General features: G+C 35.7%; 1 protein-coding gene across 12 annotated transcripts in view; it reads right to left on the bottom strand.

The window, feature by feature from the left end:
* CTNNA3 (catenin alpha 3) overlaps positions 1 to 19,992 on the bottom strand; it is a 1,499,312-nt gene that overhangs the window by 447,990 nt on the left and 1,031,330 nt on the right. The window contains exon 13 of one of the 12 annotated variants that reach the window (XM_070488679.1): positions 13,995 to 14,051. The exons of the other annotated variants lie outside the window; for them this stretch is intronic. Coding sequence (XP_070344780.1) covers positions 14,017 to 14,051 — 35 coding nt within the window. The 3' untranslated portion in view covers positions 13,995 to 14,016. The remainder of the gene's footprint in view (positions 1 to 13,994; positions 14,052 to 19,992) is intronic. 12 annotated transcript variants of the gene reach the window in all.

Below are 19,992 nucleotides of genomic sequence, written 5' to 3' on the forward strand. Positions count from 1 at the left end.
GAGATGCACTGCTAACCCTTGGCCTCCAACCCAAAGGGCATTCTAGTTATTTCTTACTAAGCAGAAGTCAGAAGACTCCTGGTACGGAAGAGGAGGGGCAGATCCAGGTTGTACCGCGCTAGAGATGGTATAATTTTGTGGAGACTTTAGGAAGAATATAAAATTATAAAGAGAAAGTTAGATATAATATGAATTTTTATTTAGAATGAGGAAAAATAAAACAACAAATTATAAATTTTAAAAGCTGACAGCCACAAATATCACGACACCAAGAAAAAGAGCACAACTTGCAAACAGACTTCTGTAATCTGTTTTTATCACATTTTGTGACTGCGTTCTTCTTGACTCTTTTTTCAACAATGATTCCTCAGGGTTTTTTATTGAAAGAATTAAAATATAACTGAGTCTTTTTTCTAACATGGGTGGTTAAAGCTTGTTTTTATTAGTTTATTTTCATTTGTTGTTTATTATCTTCATTAGTACTTACTAAATAATAAAACATTTATTGTCTGCTTTTATTATTTATAAATATATTATATGCTTTAGAAAAATATTTCAGCTTCACATCTTGTAACTGGTAATATATAAAACCTCTAGCAAGTTCCTTCATAAATGAGCTGTAAGATGTCAGAGCATTTAAAGTTTTTTTTCTGCAATGACTAATCTTCAGTACTCTTAGAATTAATGATTTTCTAACTAGTTTGACATCAATACCTCATTAGAGTGGCATATTTTGCTCTATGCTATTTCATTGATGTTGGTGTTTTGTGTCAAATTAGCAAGAAATATTCTTCTAATGTCTTCATAGGTTACATTCCTTGTCGTTGATTGGGTTATAAAACAATCCAAAAATTTATTCCTTGTTCCTACTAATATTTAGTTCTTCTCTAAATAAATTACTGCTTTGATTTTTATCTAAAATTTTATTACAACTAGCTTGTGGATATCAAAATAATTTTTACTGATTTCATTACTCATCTTTATGAATTCTATTTTATATTCCATGAATTGGCATCTGAATATTCTCCCAGTTATTTAATAAATAAATGTAAAGATGACAAAAAATAATTACTTTATATACATCAATTCTGGGTTTCACAAGTTTTCATTTGTTTCATTGAATATCTCAAAATATCTTTCCAAATTGCAATTAAAATGGCGTATCTGGGTCTTATCAACATTTTGAATAAATGTGTAAATCTTGTTTATATTTGGGCTGATTTTCTGAATCTTATATATTATATTTTAGCGCTTTTAAAATTTTGATGTATCTGTGGTGCAAGAGTTGAACAAAACATTGTTTTGGGACTTGGCTGAGGGGAAGCTGAGTTGGGATACATTCAGTTTAGGTTTGGGGGATGTATTTATGTGGTTGATAGTCATTTCAATGCATGATGTAGGAAGGGCTTCCAGGAATGTTCCTACCACCCTCTGTGACGATTCACTCAGCCTCATGGCAAGAAAGTGCAGGAACAGAAATAGTATTGCAATATGAACATGGCCTATAGCCACACAAACTCTATTAAACCCAAGGAAATGTGTGATGGAGAAGTCATAGTCAGTATGGCCCTACGACCCAGGCAGGAAGTACTCCTGTCTTAAACCTCACACTTGAGAAAGCTCCTCATATCACATATACTCACATTAAAGTTTATTAGAAAAATCATAGGGCACTCTTATTCAGGATCTCCTGAGCTGTTATAGTGCAACTCCTAACTTCAAACATCTGCTCTCATGAACAACACCATCAGGCGCCAGGGAAATACTCATCTCCTGCCTAAAATTCTGAAAACAAAAGGTCAGTGATTCTTAATGCCATGGAGGCTTGTGTAAGTCAGACACTCCTCAGTCCAGAAAGAATTTAAGTAGAGAAAGCACTTAGGTAACAAAAAAAAAATTAACTAATTGATGAGGCTTTCTTTCAGATAGTGATAATGCGATAGTCTTGCATAATAAGGCATCATTTCCCAGCAGTGCTCCAGCATCCATTTTCTTTCTTCATTTTGTGTTCTAATTTATGGTTCCAGAGATATTCACAGAGTAGTGCAGTATGCCCCTGAGTTACTCATGGAGGCAAAGAATGATTTCACAATATTAAATAATGCACATTAATCTTAAACTTGTATAAATGTAGCTCTATAGGTAGCAGGTTTGAACAATAATGTCCTCTCTTTACAGTGATAATAAGATGAACATTGAACATTAAAATGGCAAATCGTTTTACATTTTAAAATATTTAGTCAGATTTAATGAAATGTTCAAGAATATTAAACATGTTCAGTTCATTAAAATAATTTTGATTGAAAAATTTGAAATGCACAATTTGTATTTGTCTTCTAATTAAACAAACAAGTTTGGAATGTTTTCAATGATATAAATATTAAGCATATGTAAAGCAATTTTTATATTTAATTCATATTATTGATGAAAATATTGTCAATTTTTGTGCACTTGGAATACAATCATATTTTAATCCTTTTGAGCACTCAGTAATAAAACATAAATTCTATTAAAACTTTGATTTAAACAATGTAATTAGTGATTTTGCAAAGATTAATGTAAAATAAATTTGATGGAATATATAATTTATAAATTATCTACATCGTATATTATTACTCATCTGACATCACTAGCCTATCCACAGAACTCCCAGACATGCAGAATAAGATATAAATAATTTTATATGTAATTGTATTTGGTCATCTTTGGTATTTTGCAGACTTTCAGTCATAGAAAATTCAGAGCTACACACATATTTCTCAATCACTTTTTTATGAAGATATAGCTTGTTTTATAACTTAATATAGTTAGACATAATGTATATTACTGATCTATGATACAAGGATCTCCATTTATATTCTTCTTAAACCTTGGAACATTAAGGATAGATTAAGCAGAGCATTAAACAATTTGAATTAAAATATCTTGTGTTTTCAAGTTTTAGTCCCCTCCAAGGACTTGGAACAGGCCCAAGCAGTGAGAAACCCTGAAGATTTAGTCTTCTTTCCTTTATGGTAACCTGACCTGCCCTGGTCCTACAGCTAGGAATGAGGTAGAATCCTTCCCATCAGGTAATGATTTGGCGTCCGCCTGGCTTTCTACTCCATGGTCACTTCATCATAAAGTTATCATTAGTTCATATTTAATGTACTGGACTGTGCAGATGTTCACTTCAAGTTTTAGTTCTACCACTTTCTGTCAACATTTCCTTAAACAATCTCCCTAGGTCCTTTTTTCCAGATCTTTACAATGAAAGGGTTAAGCTAAACCACGATGTAGTTCTTGAATTCAAAGCTACCCTACTGTAAATAATGCTGTGACGAACATAGAGGTGCATATGTCTTTTTGAATTAGTGTTTTCATATTCTTTGGATAAATACCCGGAAGTGGAAATAGCTGGATCATATGGCATTTCTATTTTTAATTTTTTGAGAAATCTCCATCAATTTGCATTCCTACCAGCAGTGTATAAGGGTTCCCTTTTTTCCATATCCTCTCCAACACTTGCCATTTCTTGTCTTTTTAATAATAACCATTCTGAAGCGTGTGAGGTTATATCTTATTGTAGTTTTGATTTGCATTTCCCTAATAATTAGTGATGTTGAACATCTTTTCATGTGCCTATTGGCCATATGTACATCTTCTTTGTAAAAAAATGTTCACATCCTCTGCCCATGTTTTGATCAGGTTGTTCATTTTTTTGTTGTTAAGTTGTATGAGTCTGATATATGCACCCCTATGTTCACTGTAGCATTACTCACAATAGCTAAGACTTGGAAGTAACCCAAGCGCCCGTGAATGGATGAATGGATAAAGGAGATGCGGTATAAATATACAATGGAGTACTAGCCAATCTTAAAAAAGACAAAATCGTGCCATTTGCAACAACATGGATGGACCTTAAGGGTATTATGCTAAGTGAAATAAGTCAGACAAAGAAAGACAAATACCACGTGATTTCACTCATATTAGGAAGACAAACAAACAAACTAACCCATGGATTAGGAAACAGATTGGTGATTACCAGAGAGGAAGTGGGCCAGGGGAGGGCAAAAGTGGTAAAGGGGCACATAGGTATGGTGACGAATGGAAACTAGCTTGGTCATGAACAATGCAGTCTATATGAAGCTGAAATATAATAGTGTACACCTGAAATTTTCACAATGTTATAAATCAATATGACCTCAATAAAATAATTTTTTTAAAGCTAGGCTTCTGTAAAAAATATAAATCCAATAATAATTAAGTGACAAAAAGATAGAAATTTATTATTCCCTTTTGTAACAGTCCAAGGTGAGTGCTCCAGGTTAGCAGGCAAATCTGCTCTACATTGTCCATTAAAGGACCTAGGTTCATTCTCCTACATTGTAACGCCAACCCTAAGCACTGGCATGGTCTCTATAATCAGAGTTGTGTTCTCTTGGATTTCAGCTGGTGGGAAGAAGAAAGGAAGCGCATCCTCAGTCTTAAGGCCATAGCCTGTAAGTTGCACCCATCCTTCAGATTGCACTCCATTGGCAAGAACTTAAACACACAGCCACAACTAAATTTACACAGGACTAAGAAAAGTAGCATGGGGGCAGGCCCCATGGCCGAGTGGTGAAGTTCTCGTGCTCTGCTGCGGCGGCCCAGGGTTTCGCCGGATCGGATCCTGGGCGCGGACCTGGCACGCCTCGTCAGGCTCATTGAGGCAGCGTCCCACATGCCACAACTAGAAGGACCCACAACTAAGATATACAACTATGTACAGAGGGGATTTGGGAAGAAAAAGGAAAAGAATATAATCTTTAAAAAAAAACTTCATTATTCCATATTCATTTATTCAACAAATATTTATGGAATGTTTGCATGTGCTAGTCATTGTTATTAAGAAGAGATTCTTCATTATGTAATCAGGAGAACCATCAAATCTTACAGTGCCTGGTGTAGAGTTGTGTGTGTGTGGTTGGGGGGTGCTTAAGTTAACTTTAAGCTGCTGCGTATCTCATAGTTCAGTTTCAACTATTTATACTTGTTTTATTTTTAAAAAATAAGTTGTGTGTTAAAGAACGCTTTCAAATATTTTAAGAAGACAAACATGAACTTCTTCCAGTGACCAATTTTACTGATGTCTGAAATACCCTTCCAGGTAAGCAGCAACTTTTTTTTTTTTTTATTGAGTTATTGATAGGTTACAATCTTGTGAAATTTCAATTGTACATTAATGTTTGTCAGTCATGTTGTAGGTGCACCACTTCACCCTTTGTGCCCACCCCCACCCCACCTTTCCCCTGGTATCCACTAAACTGTTCTTGGTTTTAAATTCCTCATATGAGTGGAGTCATACACAGATTATCTTTCTCTTGCTGGCTTATTTCACTTAACATAATTCTCTCAAGGTCCATCCATGTTATTGCAAATGGAATGATTTTGTTCTGTTTTGCAGCTGAGTAGTGTTCCATTGTATATATGTACCACATCTTCTTTATCCATTCGTCTGTTGATGGGCACTTAGGTTGCTTCCACGTCTTGGCTATTGTAAACAGTGCTGCAATAAACATTGGGGTGCACAGGACTTTTGGGATTGCTGACTTCAGGCTCTTTGGATAAATACCCAGTAGTGGGATGGCTGGATCGTATAGTAGTTCTATTTTTAGTTTTTTGAGGAATCTCCATACTGTTTTCCATAGTGGCTGCACCAGTTTGCATTCCCACCAGCAGTGTATGAGGGTTCCTTTTTCTCCGCAACCTCTCCAACATTTGTTGCTATTGGTTTTAGATATTTTTGTCATTCTAACGGGTGTAAGGTGATATCTTAGTGTAGTTTTGATTTGCATTTCCCTGATGATCAGTGATGATGAGCATCTTTTCATGTGCCTATTGGCCATCAGTATATCTTCTTTGGAGAAATGTCTGTTCATGTCTCCAGCCCATTTTTTGATTGGGTTGTTTGATGTTTTGTGATTGAGTTGTGAGAGTTCTTTATATATTATATATATATATATTATTTATATATTTATATATTAAGGATATTAAGCCTTTGTCAGATGTATGACTTGCAAATATTTTTTCCCAGTTAGTGGGTTGTTTTTTTGTTTCAATCCTGTTTTAATTTGCCTTGAAGAAGCTCTTTAATCTGATGAAGTCCCATTTGTTTATTCTTTCTATTGTTTCCCTTCTCTGAGAAGGCATGGTGTCCGAAAAGATCCTTTTAATACTGATGTCAAAGAGTGTACTGCCTACGTTTTCTTCCAGAAGCCTTATGGTTTCAGGTCTCACCTTTAGGTCTTTAATCCATTTTGAGTTTATTTTGGTGAATGGTGAAAAAGAATGGTCAATTTTCATTCTTTTACATGTGGCTTTCCAGTTTTCCCAGCACCATTTGTTGAAAAGACTCTTTTCTCCATTGTATGCCCTCAGCTCCTTTGTCAAAGATAAGCTGTCCGTAGATGTGTGGTTTTATTTCTGGGCTTTCAATTTTGTTCCATTGATCTGTGCACCTGTTTTTGTACCAGTACCATGCTGTTTTGATTACTGTAGCTTTGTAGTATGTTTTGAAGTCAGGGATTGTGATGCCTCCCGTTTTGTTCTTTTTTCTCAGGATTGCTTTAGCAATTCGGGGTCTTTTGTTGCCCCATATGAATTTTAGGATTCTTTGTTCTAATTCTGTAAAGAATGTCATTGGGATTCTGATTGGGATGGCGTTGAATCTGTAGATTGCTTTAGGTAGAATAGACATTTTAACTATGTTTATTCTTCTAATCCATGTACATGGAATGTCTTTCCATCTCTTTATGTCGTCATCCAATTCTCTCAGAAAGGCCTTGTAATTTTCATTATATAAGTCCTTCACTTCCTTAGTTAAATTTACCCCAAGGTATTTTATTCTTTTTTTGCGATTGTGAATGGTATTGTATTCTTGAGTTCTTTTTCTGTTGTTTCATTACTGGAGTATAGAAATGCTACTGATTTATGCAAATTGATTTTATACCCTGCAACTTTGCTGTAGTTGTTGATTACTTCTAACAGTTTTCCAATGGATTCTTTGGGGTTTTCTATATATAAGATCATGTTGTCTGCAAACAGCGAGAGTTTCACTTCTTCCTTCCCTATTTGGATTCCTTTTATTCCTTTTTCTTGCCTGATTGCTCTGGCCAGGACCTCCAGTACTATGTTAAATAAGAGTGGTGATAGAGGGCATCCTTGTCTTGTTCCTGTTTTCAGGGGGATGGGGTTCAGTTTTTGCCTATTGAGTATGATGTTGGCTATGGGTTTGTCGTATATGGCCTTTATTATGTTGAGGTAGTTTCCTTCTATGACCATTTTGTTCAGAGTTTTTATCATAAATGTCTGTTGGATCTTGTCAAATGCCTTCTCTGCATCTATTGAGATGATCATGTGGTTTTTATTCCTCAGTTTGTTGATGTGGTGTATCACATTGATTGATTTGCGGATGTTGAACCATCCCTGTGTCCCTGGTATGAATCCCACCTGATCCTGATGTATGATTCTTTTGATGAATTGCTGAATTCTGGTTGCCAAAATTTTGTTTAGAATTTTTGCATCTATGTTCATCAGTGATATTGGCCTGTAGTTCTCTTTTTTTGTGGTGTCCTTGTCAGGTTTTGGTATCAGCGTGATGTTGGCCTCATAGAATGTGTTAGGAAGTGTTCCATCTTCCCTAATTTTTTGGAATAGCTTGAAAAGGATAGGTATTAAATCCTCTCTGAAAGTTTGGTAGAATTCCCCAGGAAAGCCATCTGGTCCTGGGGTTTTATTCTTTGGGATGCTTTTGATTGCTGTTTCAATCTCTTTCCTTGTGATTGGTCTGTTCAAATTGTCTGCCTCTTCTTGAGTGAGCTTTGGGAGGTTGTAGGAGTCCAGGAATTTATCCATTTCCTCTAGGTTATCCATTCTGTTGGCATATAGTTTTTTGTAGTATTCTCTTATAATCTGTTGTATTTCTGCAGAGTCTGTTGTTATTTCTCCTCGCTCATTTCTGATTTTGTTTATTTGAGCTTTCTCCCTTTTTTTCTTTGTAAGTCTGGCTAGTGGTTTGTCAATTTTATTTATCTTCTCAAAAAACCAGCTCTTTGTCTCATTGATCCTTTCTACTGCCTTTTTCGTTTCAATAGTATTTATTTCTGCTCTGATTTTTATTATTTCTCTCCTTCTGCTGACTTTGGGCTTCATTTCTTCTTTTTTCTCTAGTTCAGTTAGGTGTGCTTTAAGGTTGCTTATTTGGGATTTTTCTTGTTTGTCAAGATGTGCCTGTATTGCGATGAATTTTCCTCTTAATACAGCTTTTGCTGTATCCATATGAGTTGGTATGGCATGCTATCATTTTCATTTGTTTCCAGGTATTTTTTAATTTCTTCTTTAATTTCTTCAATGATCCATTGCTTGTTCAGTAGTGTGTTGTTTAGTCTCCACATCTTTGTGCCTTTCTCAGCTTTTTTCTTGTAATTAATTTCTAGCCTTATAGTACTATGATCTGAGAAGATGCTTGTTATTATTTCAATTTTTTTAAATTTGTAGAGGCTTGCCTTGTTTCCCAACATATGGTCTATCCTAGAGAATGTTCCATGTGCACTTGAGAAGAATGTGTATTCAGCTCCTTCAGGGTGGAGTGATCTATATATGTCTATTAAGTCCAATTGTTTTAGTTTTTCATTCAGCTCCACTATTTCCTTGTTGATTTTCTGTCTGGATGATCTGTCCATTGATGTGAGTGGGCTGTTGAGGTCCCCTACTATTATTGTGTTGTTATTAACATCTTCCTTCAGGTCTGTTAATAGTTGCTTTATGAATCTTGGTGCTCCTGTGTTGGGTGCATAGATATTTATAAGCGTTATTTCTTCTTGATGAAGTGTCCCTTTGATCATTATATATTGTCCCTCTGTGTCTCTCTTTACCTGTCTTATTTTGAAATCCACTTGGTCTGATATGAGAATTGCAACACCTGCCTTTTTTTCCTTGCTATTTGCTTGAAGTATTGTCCTCCACCCCTTCACCCTGAGTCTGTGTTTGTCCTTGGGGCTGAGGTGTGTTTCCTGGAGGCAACAAATTGTTGGATCTTGTTCTTTAATCCATTTTGCCACTCTGTGTCTTTTTATTGGAGAGTTCAATCCGTTCACATTGAGAGTGATTATTGATGCATGTGGACTTAATGCTGTCAATCTGTCGCTCATTATCTTGTTTTCCTGTGTTTCTTTTCCTGTGTGCTTTAGACTACCCATTTAATACTGCAATTTCTTATGCTGGGTTTCTTATTTTTCCTTATCTATGATTTGTGACTCTGTTCTGTACTTTATTTTAGTGTCTACCTTGAAGTTTGTATTTAGAATCTCGTGTATAATACAGTCTATTCTCTGGTGGTCTCTGACTTACTCGACCAATACTGATTTAGACCCTTTGCTCTTCCCCTCCTAAATACTTATTTTCATTTTTTATTCCAACTCATCTTATTAATTTGTAGTTAGAATGCTAAGATCGTCCTTGTTTTGGTAGTTTCCTTATTTTTACCCTAATGCTATAGTTGAATATTTGCTATCCTGTTCTGGTTCTATCCATCGGTCTCCCTAGTCTGTGGCTTGTGTCCCCTTTCTCCCTTGTTTCTTTTTTCAAGTATGAGAGCCTTCTTGAGGATTTCTTGTAATGGAGGGCTTTTAGTTACAAATTCCCTTAACTTTTCTTTGTCTGGAAAAGATTTAATTTCTCCCTCATATCTGAAGGAAATTCTTGCTGGATAGAGTATTCTTGGCTGAAGGTTTTTATCCTTTAAAGCTTTGAATATATCACTCCATTCTCTCCTAGCTTGTAGGGTTTCTGTAGAGAAATCTGCTGACAGTCTGATGGGGCTCCTTTATAGGTTATTCTCTTTTTTTTTTCTTACTTCCCTGAGTATTCTTTCCTTATCATTCCTATTTGCCAGCTTTACTATTATGTGCCGTGCGGTGGGTCTTTTTACATTGACAAATCTAGGAGATCTAAAACACTCCTCTACACACATTTCTCCGTTGATCCCTAGATTTGGGAAATTCTCTTCAATAATTTCATTAAGCACACTTTCTGCTCCATTTTCCTTTTCCATATTCTCAGGAATTCCTATGATCCTTATGTTCTTACTCCTCATTGAATCCATTATCTCTCGGAGATTTTCCTCATTTTTTTTAATTCTTAGTTCTCTTTCTTCCTCTGTCTGGCGCCATTCAGCCTGTCTGTCCTCGATTATGCTGATTTGCTCCTCTAGATTGTCTACACGGGCATTCAGGGAATCCGTATTCTGTTTTATCTGGTCCATTGTGTTTTTCATCTCAAGTAATTCTGTTTGATTCTTCTTTATGATTTCAATCTCTTTTGTGAAGTAACTCCAGAACTCGGCTTGTTTCTCTATCTTTCTCTCTACCTCATTGAGTTTTTTGATTATAGCTGCTCTGAATTCATTATCACTTAGTTTACCTAATTCCAAGTCCTCAGGACTTAATTCTGTGTTTTTATTGTTTTCCTTCTGGTCTGGGGCTTTTATAAATTGCTGGATGGTAGAGGAGCGGTTTTTTCTCATGGTGGTAGAATTCAGTTGCAGTTACAGCCTGTGGCCACTAGATGGGGGTCAAGAGCGGCGTGTTAGCGCTCCGCCTTGGGCAAGATGGCTGCGCCCACTGGCTTTGTTAGGGGGGAGGGGCTGTTACACGCGCTGGTCTGGGTTCAGATCAGTTCTGTTCTCTGGTCTCCCAAGGCCCTTGATCTATAGGGTCCCCGTGGACGGAAGCTTTCCCCCCATCAGCGGGTCTCCACTGAATCAGCGGCAGGAGTCCTGGATGATCCCCCGATTGCACGGCCCTCCCCCGCTCCTTCCCGACCCGCGCCGCAGCGATCACAGACTCTAGGGGAGGGAGCGATGTTCTCTCCTACCATTCCAGAGCCTCTGAAGGGGTAAAGCTAGGTTTATGGTCTCCTCCTTCTTGGTATTGTAGGTCTCTAACGAGCTGGCATTATGTTTATTCTCTGAAATTTAGTTCTTCCAATCTTTTGTTGTATTTTGGAGGGGAGAGAATCCCGGGTCAGCTCACCCCGCCATTTTGCTCCGTCCCTTCTCAAGCAGCAACTTTTAAAGGCTAAACAGTGATCTATTCTTGTTTTAGTTTGTAATCCTTTATCATTGCCCTAAAGTGATTATTTCATACTAACCTCCCCTGTTTGCATATCCTCTTTCTTGAACAGAAAGGAAAATAAATGTTGTCATATTACAATGTAAACATAACAAAGTTGTATGGATGAGACTGGACCCATTGATAATTTGAACCCTTGATGAGAAAACACAGGGAAAAGGATTAAGCCTGACGTAGCTCCCTCTGGGGTGGGCTACTGAACTCCAGTTACTGCACATCTTTAACGATAAGAGGCAATGTTTGAATTATTTTGGCCAATCTGGTGAGTGTGTATTGATGTATTATTATAGTTTTCATTTGAGGTTCTTTGATAATGAGGTTAAGCACATTTTCAAAGGTTTATCTGACGTGGATTTCCTTTTTGCAAATCATTTTACTTTTGGCTTATCTTCTTTTTTTTGGTACTACTCTGTAGGTATTCTTTATAAATTCTGGATAGCCAATACTTTACTGATTATCTGCATTAACGACTTCCACTTTGTGATCTGTAATTTTACTCTCCTTGTACCTTTTGACAAACAGAATTTCTCCATTTTAATGTAAATGAATTTATCATTTTTTTCCCTTTATAGGTAATAGTTCCTGTGTCTGGTTTAGGAAATTCTTTCCTATGCCAAGGTCATAAAGATACTCACCTATTTTATTCCCTTCTTTATTTTATCTATCTATCTTCTTTATGTAGATCTTTCAATCATGTGGGATTGGTTTCTATGCAGTTTTTGAAATATACAATTATATTTTTCATATTTCTAGAATCATTTATTACAAACTCTATCCTTTTCCAACATTCCCTTAGAACCACCTCTATTATCTATGGTGTACATATATACTTGGGCCTACGTCTGGGTTCCTTATTTTATTTCATTATCTAATTCTATATCTATATCAATTCTTGTTCCAGTATTCACTGCTAAATACTAAAGCTCCTGCTGTTTGGTAGGGAAAGTGTGTTCAATTTCTTGTTCTTCTTCAAGAGTTTCTTGGCTATTATTGACTTTGTGATTTCATATAAGATTCTAGAATCAATCAATCATTTTCCACACTCAAAGGAAAATTGTATTAGAATATTAATTAGAAATACTTTAAATCAACACAAATTGTGGGAAATTTTACTTCTTTATAGTATAAATATTCCAGTGAACGTGGTATATTAGTCCATTTCTTTTGGTTTTGTTTGATGTCTCTATCAGCACTTCTTAATCACAAACAATCATAGTTTCTTCTAGAAACATAGCAAATCTGTAAATTATGATAAATATTTTGGAATTAAGTAACATTCAACAGCTATGTTGAGCCCATACCAAATTAAGTAGGTATTGTGCTAAGATGAGGGTATGAAGTCAAGGAAAAACATGCTTATTATGGTGTTATTTAGATATGTTTTAACTCTGCATCATTTTTGCATACTATTTGTTTCTTTTCAAAATATTTCAACTGAATTCGTTATCTAGTTTTCCTTTCATGTGCTCTGGAAAATACTTATGTCAATATAACATTCTTTCTGCACATTCTCATCAAGAGATCATCAAGATAAAACTTCAGCACAAGATAAGAATTTTTTAAAATATCAATATACACACACACAAAACAAAACTTTCAGCTAAACCAAGATTACGCAAATTACTAAGTAAAGCTAATAAACTGAAATCTAATATCAATCTGGAAACCACAGGCTAAAACTGGAGCTGATTTTGAAAACAATCCCAAATGGAAACTAGATCTCTGTCTGGAGACAGTTTTCATTTCCAAAGCTATTTACTGCTTGTTTGAGTGACTAAACTAGAGAAATTCAATTTCTCCTCTATTTCAATAACTCATCTAGGTGTATGTCTCACAGCTCTGGTCATTTTCAAAGTAGAATTCTGCAAGTGGTGAGATAAAACAGCATGTGCCTAACACAACTTACTCATTTAAATTGTATGGTTTGTTCTTTTTCTGGGAATTATGAAAAGAAATGGGATTACTTATTTGCTAAGTTGATGTTCCTAGCTCCTCCAATCAACTGTGTATTATTGCATGTGTGTATTTCTCCCAGTAATTTTTATTCTTTCATTTGTTCATTCATTCGACCACCTGTTTCTTCTTTTGACCAGTCAGCGCTGGAGCTCTGTCAGTGTGAAACTGAAACTTGGCCTCTGTGCTCAGAGATTTCACAATCACACCAATGGCATTATGCAATTCCAGTATGTTGGCAGTAAAAATAAAATACTTCCTAAGCGTAGTTAGGTATTACTTCAGAAGTACACCACAATCTTTTAATCTGATACTAATTCATGGAAAAAGCTGACTTTTAACAAATTCATGGATAAAAACTGACTGTTCTCAAAGCATGCCCAGTGAATAAAGAAGGAAGAGCACGAACATTAGAAGAGAAGATAGAAAAAATCCAATGTTATTTGTAAAGTTTATATGGATATATTTGTATGTATATATATATATATATATATATATATGTGAGTATATGTGTGTCTGTAAGGCCAATTTTCACCACAAATCTGGCTTAATGTCCTAAAAATGTGTAGCAGTGATAGAACATTTAGGCATAATAAAAAAATTCTTTAGAATTAAAAAAAATGCAAAAGTTTCCCATAACTTTGATTTGCTTTAGGTTCTCAAAAATCAGACATTATTGACAAACTTAAAAACAAATTAATTATTCATCCATTCATTCAACAAATATTTACTGAGTACCTCCTATAAACCATGTGCTATTTTAGATTTTAGGTATACAGAAACAAACACAGCAAGAACCTTACTCCCTTGTTGCTTGCATTCAGACACGAAAAGCTAAAAATAAGAACAGGTAATCTTCGCTGAATAATCGCTATATGCCAGGAGCCATACCTGTTGATCCATGTATGCATTTTCATTTCATCTTCACAACACCATACAAACACAGGTCTGGGTATGCCCACGATAGAAAGAAAGGAGACAATAAAGAAGGAAAGGAGCATTAGCTCCCATCCAGGATTAGGCACAAATGTATGTGTGTGTGTGTGTGTGTGTGTGTGTGTTTGTATGCAGGGGGTTGGGAGAAGGTAGGGATGTGTGTTCTAGATGAAAGTAAGATTTCTTGTTAATATTTTGAAAGAACTTTGAAACAGAAAACTGCCAACAATTTTCATTATCTAAGACTGGGAGGTTGAGTTGACCTCAAAGGCAGACTGTCCCTTTGTGCTGGAAAACCAACACAGTCGACCTTATAGGTTGTATAAATAGAAAACGAGCACTCATTGTTCTCCCAAGATTGTTATTTCCACGTCTGAAAACAGTGAAACACAGACTTATGACAAAAATTGACTGTTTTGTTTTTGACATGTAAACTGAGCGTGTCTGTTTTTTGCTTTTACTCTGAGCCCTTGAGTGCTACCACGAGTAGCTAACATTGCTTAAATGCTTACTAAGTGTAGAGCATTATACCGACGCTTTAAATAAAATGCCTCATATAACCATGACATCATCCTTCCACCATTTTTCTGGGCATTGTATAGAAGAAGAAACCAAACCTCAGGGGAGTTCCAGTTTATCATTAGTCACACTATTTTAAGCAGGAGAGCTGCGAACTGATGCTTTAAACTGGGTTATTATAGGACTGGTTTTCTTAGGAAAATATTCATTTTTTGCTAAGTCTGTATTAATAGTCATTTACTTGTATCTTGTTGATTTCTTTTTTAAGAAAATGTACATATGTGTTCTTGTCGAAACATTTGCTCACAGGAAAATGGACACAGAAATCTTAAAAACTCCAACAAACATGTGCAGGCCTAGATTTTTTTTCCAATCAACTGAAGAAGAGATCAAAAGGAGTTTAGCTGGGGTTGGTATAAAAACACAGCTCATTTGGAATTGTTGAAGACACTTAAACACAAAAAACTTGTGTGCCGGTTCCTCTTGTGCTATGTGGCAATTAAGGAGGAAGGTGTTATTCCAATATGGGCAGAATTGGGACTCTTCAACCTAGGCCACTGAACCCCACGGAGCAGTGCTTTCATGATGGTCAGCATCCAAAGTGTGGAGCACAAGAGAGATTAGAGCAAGAGGGGACCTTTTCCTGAAAAAATGTGAGACAGCACCGTGCGTAACCCTCTGCAACAGTTGGAGAAACTCTCAGAGGTTAGCTGTATTTTTTTCAAGAGGGTTGATGGGTAGCCTGACACTTAAGAGGTCAGATTCTGAATGTACACAGCTTGAGTGCAAAGTCTTCTCCTCCATTTATTATTGTATATCCTTGAGCAAATTAATTATTATTTTTGAGACGAAGTTTTCTTAACTCAAGATTGCAGAAAATAAGAATGCTTTTTTGGAATCTTGGGAGAATTAAATATCATGATTTAGATAAAGTAGTTAGCATGCATCCAATACAAATGATGCACCCAAGGAAACCTGGCTATTACTTTTATTGTATATGTAGATTAGATATAGATATAGATATAGATATAGAAATTGATATAGATATCTTTGGTCACCAAACACAGGTCTTCATTGCATAAAATCATGGGCAAAAGAAAAATAGTCCTCCTCTGGCAATCTTCCATTTAACTGGGATTAACTTTTTAGTAATAACTGCAAACTCAAAAATACATACTTCATTTGTTGCCCTTCTCTCCCACACCTCTATTCAGCTTTGAGAGGTAAACAGAGGTGCAATTTACAGGATCCTGGAGACATTGGTCTATATCCTGGAGAAACCCTGAGATTCATGGAATCCTTTCACACTTGTTGTAGATCAGGAATAGACTAGTTTGTCCTCAAAATTAGTCTAACACCAACGACCATTCTTCATCCCCCATCTACTCTTAGAAATCTTTAATGGGAAAACCTGATGGGGTTAATGGACATTGCTTTCGATTTCCAAGAATGGAGCTAACAACAATAACAACAAAACTCATAAAATAAGGTCGATTTGAAAATCCCACTATAATATTACAGATTAACTAAATTCTTTATTGTCATGTAATACAACTCTTCTTTTTCATTTTACTCCATTAAACAACAGAAAAGGAAGGAAAGTGAGAACCACTTCTCAAAAGAACTGAGATTATTCCATTTTCCCTGTGGTTGCTACAAGTACACCAGCTATTCCTTACACTTGGCCCCTTTGGAAACTAAATTTTTAAAAAGGCATGTTGTTATGGAACTTGAGTTCATGGAGCTTAAAAAAGAAGTTAGATCCAAAAGACTGTAGTTTTAAACATGGAAAGGAAAAGCTTGAAATTCCATTAAAAAAAACTTTTCAGTTTATGTTGTCTCTTCTAATAGCAAACTGCATTGATAAATTCTCTTCAAAATATTCAAAAAAAGATACACCTACTCCAAATTTTCTTCCAGGAAGTAATTTGAGTTTACAGCAAATAAAAAAAAAAATGTTGAGGGGCTGGCCTGGTGGCGTAGTAGTTAAGTTTGCCTGCTCCATTCCAGCAGACCGGGGTAAGCAGGTTCTGATCCCCGGGGCAGCCCCACGCACTGCTCATCAAGCCATGCCGTGGCAGCATCCCACATATAAAGCAGAGGAAGAGGGTCACAGATGTTAGCTCAGGGCCAATCTTCCTCAGCAAAAAGAGGAGGATGGGCAGCAGATGCTAGCTCAGGGCTAATCTTACTCAAAAAGAAAAAGTTGAAAGTAGCTAAAGAGGGTAAGTGAAAGCATGAGTTTCAGAAAAGACAAACTTTTTAATTTACACATTTGAAATCCATATCTTTTAGGATAAAAAAGAAAGAAAAAAAGAGATAAATACTAAATCTCAAAACATACCTGGACATAAGATAGTCCCAACTTCTGAGAAAGAACATGATTACGTGCAGAATGTGGAATAGAGAAAGATATGCGATCAGAAAATGTGGAATTGACTGAAGAAAAGCCCTCATCAAGAAGCTGAAAAACTGCATGGATGGAACCTGAATGATGGTAACGACAACAAGATTAACTGCAACTTCCTGCATTCAGTTGAAAAACACAAATCATCCTTCACTGGTACATTTAAATTTAGAAAACAAGAAACTGAAGCAAAATATAGATTTTGTTAAGAAATATCTAAAATCAATTATTGGTAAATACTCTTTAAGAAACTTGGTAACTGTCTTAAAATCCCTCATTAAAATCTCTAGAAAAAATATCGAAATTAGCAAGGCAAATGGCATAAGCCAAGACCATCACCATAGCCACTGGGGTCTGTAGGTAGATAACAACTGCCACCAATAGTCATGGTCAAAATTTGTACAATTTAAGTGACTCCTCCCATGGCTCCAAATAAGATTATGTTTTAATAAATCTCCCTGCAAATTCTGCCACTCCTCCAGATACTTATTAAATAAATATTTATTAGCAAGCAGACACAGTTATTTATAAAATTTCTTTAAGTTGATGAAGTCACAGATATCTGTCTCTTGAAGTAATTGGATTACTTCTTGAATGATGAATCACTTGCAATAACTATAATAATATTCCAAAGGAATGATTCCATTACCTTTATCATAAGCACCAAGAACTCAGAAATCTCCTTATATGCTTAGACACAAGATCATTTAGGGATCAAGCCTGGGTAGACATCCATAAGTGTCCAGGCTACAGGCATCATGCATGAGCAAGGGCTATCTTCGCAATATTCAAGCTAATCCACATACTTTGAACACTATTTATTTCATCAATGAGTCCATTTCTCAAATCCATTATACTAGTTAACAAGCCACTAATTTCACCAATTAAAATCCATTTCTAACATTCATTTTGCTAATTGTTAAAGCCTTTTATGTTGATTAAAGATAACGATAACAGAATGGCTTTTAGTAGTTCCTCCGGAGTGAGTGTTTCCTGATTAGAATGACAGTATGAATTCTTGATTGAACAAATGATTCCCCCTACAGTGTAGCTAAAACCACTTATATTGAAATATCACAATGTTTAAGCGGAAGTATTTGAAATTAAGTTATAGCATCACAACAATGCAAAATAAAAATAGCTATCTAAGGGGCCAGAGCCCTGTGGTCTAGTCGTTAAGGTTGGCATGCTCTGTTTTGGCGGCCCAGGTTCAGTTCCCAGGCACAGACCTACATCACTTGTCAACAACCATGCTGTGGCAGTGACCCACATAGAAAATAGAGGAAGACTGGTGTAGATGTTAGCTTAGGGCAAATCTTCCTCAGGAAAATAAAATAATAATAAATATCTAATAATACTGTATGAGTTAACTGGCACATGGGACAGGGTCATATGAACCATCATAGGGTCTCTAGAATTTTTTTTAACTGACCATACCAAAATGGTAAAAAGAAAAAGAAAACCCTAGAGTGAGATGGGGGAAAAGACAGAATTAAGAAAACCTAAAAGATATCTAAAACACTTTACATGGGAGTGTAAGATCTATAAAAGTACTTTCTCTGGGTGTGTTAAAGGAAGGAGGGTAGCCAGAGACTAAAGGAGTATGGGTCATTGAGAGGCAAAGTTCAAAGGTGAAGAGAAGAGAGATTTCATTCATCTTGGTTTATATAAGAAAAATTCATTTGATCTTTAGAACAGATGGGACAGAGATATTGGATCAAAGAGTGCCACATCTGTAGGATGTTCTAGATTGCATTGACAAATCAAGGTAGATCACTCATCAGAACTGCCTGGTGTCTATCCAAGAGTTTGAAAAAATCATAGAGGTCAGATTAATGAAGTTTTGCTCAGAAGCTATTAAGCTAATTTTATAAATAATCATTGGGACACAGTAAAGGCAATTGTCAACTGATCGCCTGTCCATAAATAGTTCATCAGAGGATTTTGGTTACTTTTTCAAAATATTTGTTGGATAAAAATATATTAAGGATTGATTGAAGGACAACCAAATACTCAAGCATTCTTTGTGATCTTGGGTTATGACTCATGAAAATAGATGTACTGGAATAAGAAAAGTTCAAGGAATGGCCAACCAGAGGAGTTATAAAAATTATAAAGAGAAGGAAAAATAGAGACGTAAGGAGTTAAACATAATCACTCATGCTATTTCTTCCTCTTGATACTTCCCAACTTTATACACACACACAGAAAGCTAAAATGACACTTCCTTTATGAAGCCTTCCCCTCTTTAACTCTATCATAATGCTTTGTGTACACCTATCTTATGGAAATCATGGAGAACTTTGTTGTTCTGCAGTTCATGAACACACACTACCGGATGTTAGGAAGAAGCGAGAGCCTCTGAACCACTGAATTCTTTGTTAATGACTGGCAATTACAGAATGTTGGGGAAAGAGAATATGAAAGTCAGACATACACTTTTATCACACGTGGGCCCAACTAAGAAAGGAAAACTTGGCCCAGAGGCCTCTTATTTATTGATGAATACACACAACATTCTGTGGACATAGGAAATGCTGGTTTTCATTTCTTGAGTAAACAAACTTGGGGAGAACATTCAGTTGTCAGCACAGAGTAAAACACATTTATTTTGATGGCTTATATCAAGTGGGAATTATAAAATGGATAATCTTGTTGTTTACCAAGTTTATGTGGTAATAGACCAGTTCTGGTCTATTTTTTGTGCCTCACTCAGTTGGTCTCTTTCCTGACTTTGAAGACAGTCAAATCCTCTGAAGCTTTTACTGATTAAATTATTAATTTTAGATTTTTATGATATTTTATGAATTTTTCCTATTTCTTGTGCTAGAATATGAGTTATGCAGTATTTTTTCATATCATTTTGTATACAGAACGGGTGTCATATTTGTTTAATATTTATCTCAAGTTCATAAGATGCAAATTTGGGAGTAATGTGATGACAATCTTTAAAAATAGATATGATGAAGAGGAGACAGGAACTTGTTCACTCAATCCAGTATTCTTGAATCCTTTCAACATGAGGCA

This window comes from Equus asinus, chromosome 2, assembly GCF_041296235.1.
Source record: "Equus asinus isolate D_3611 breed Donkey chromosome 2, EquAss-T2T_v2, whole genome shotgun sequence".
Lineage (NCBI taxonomy): Eukaryota > Metazoa > Chordata > Mammalia > Perissodactyla > Equidae > Equus > Equus asinus.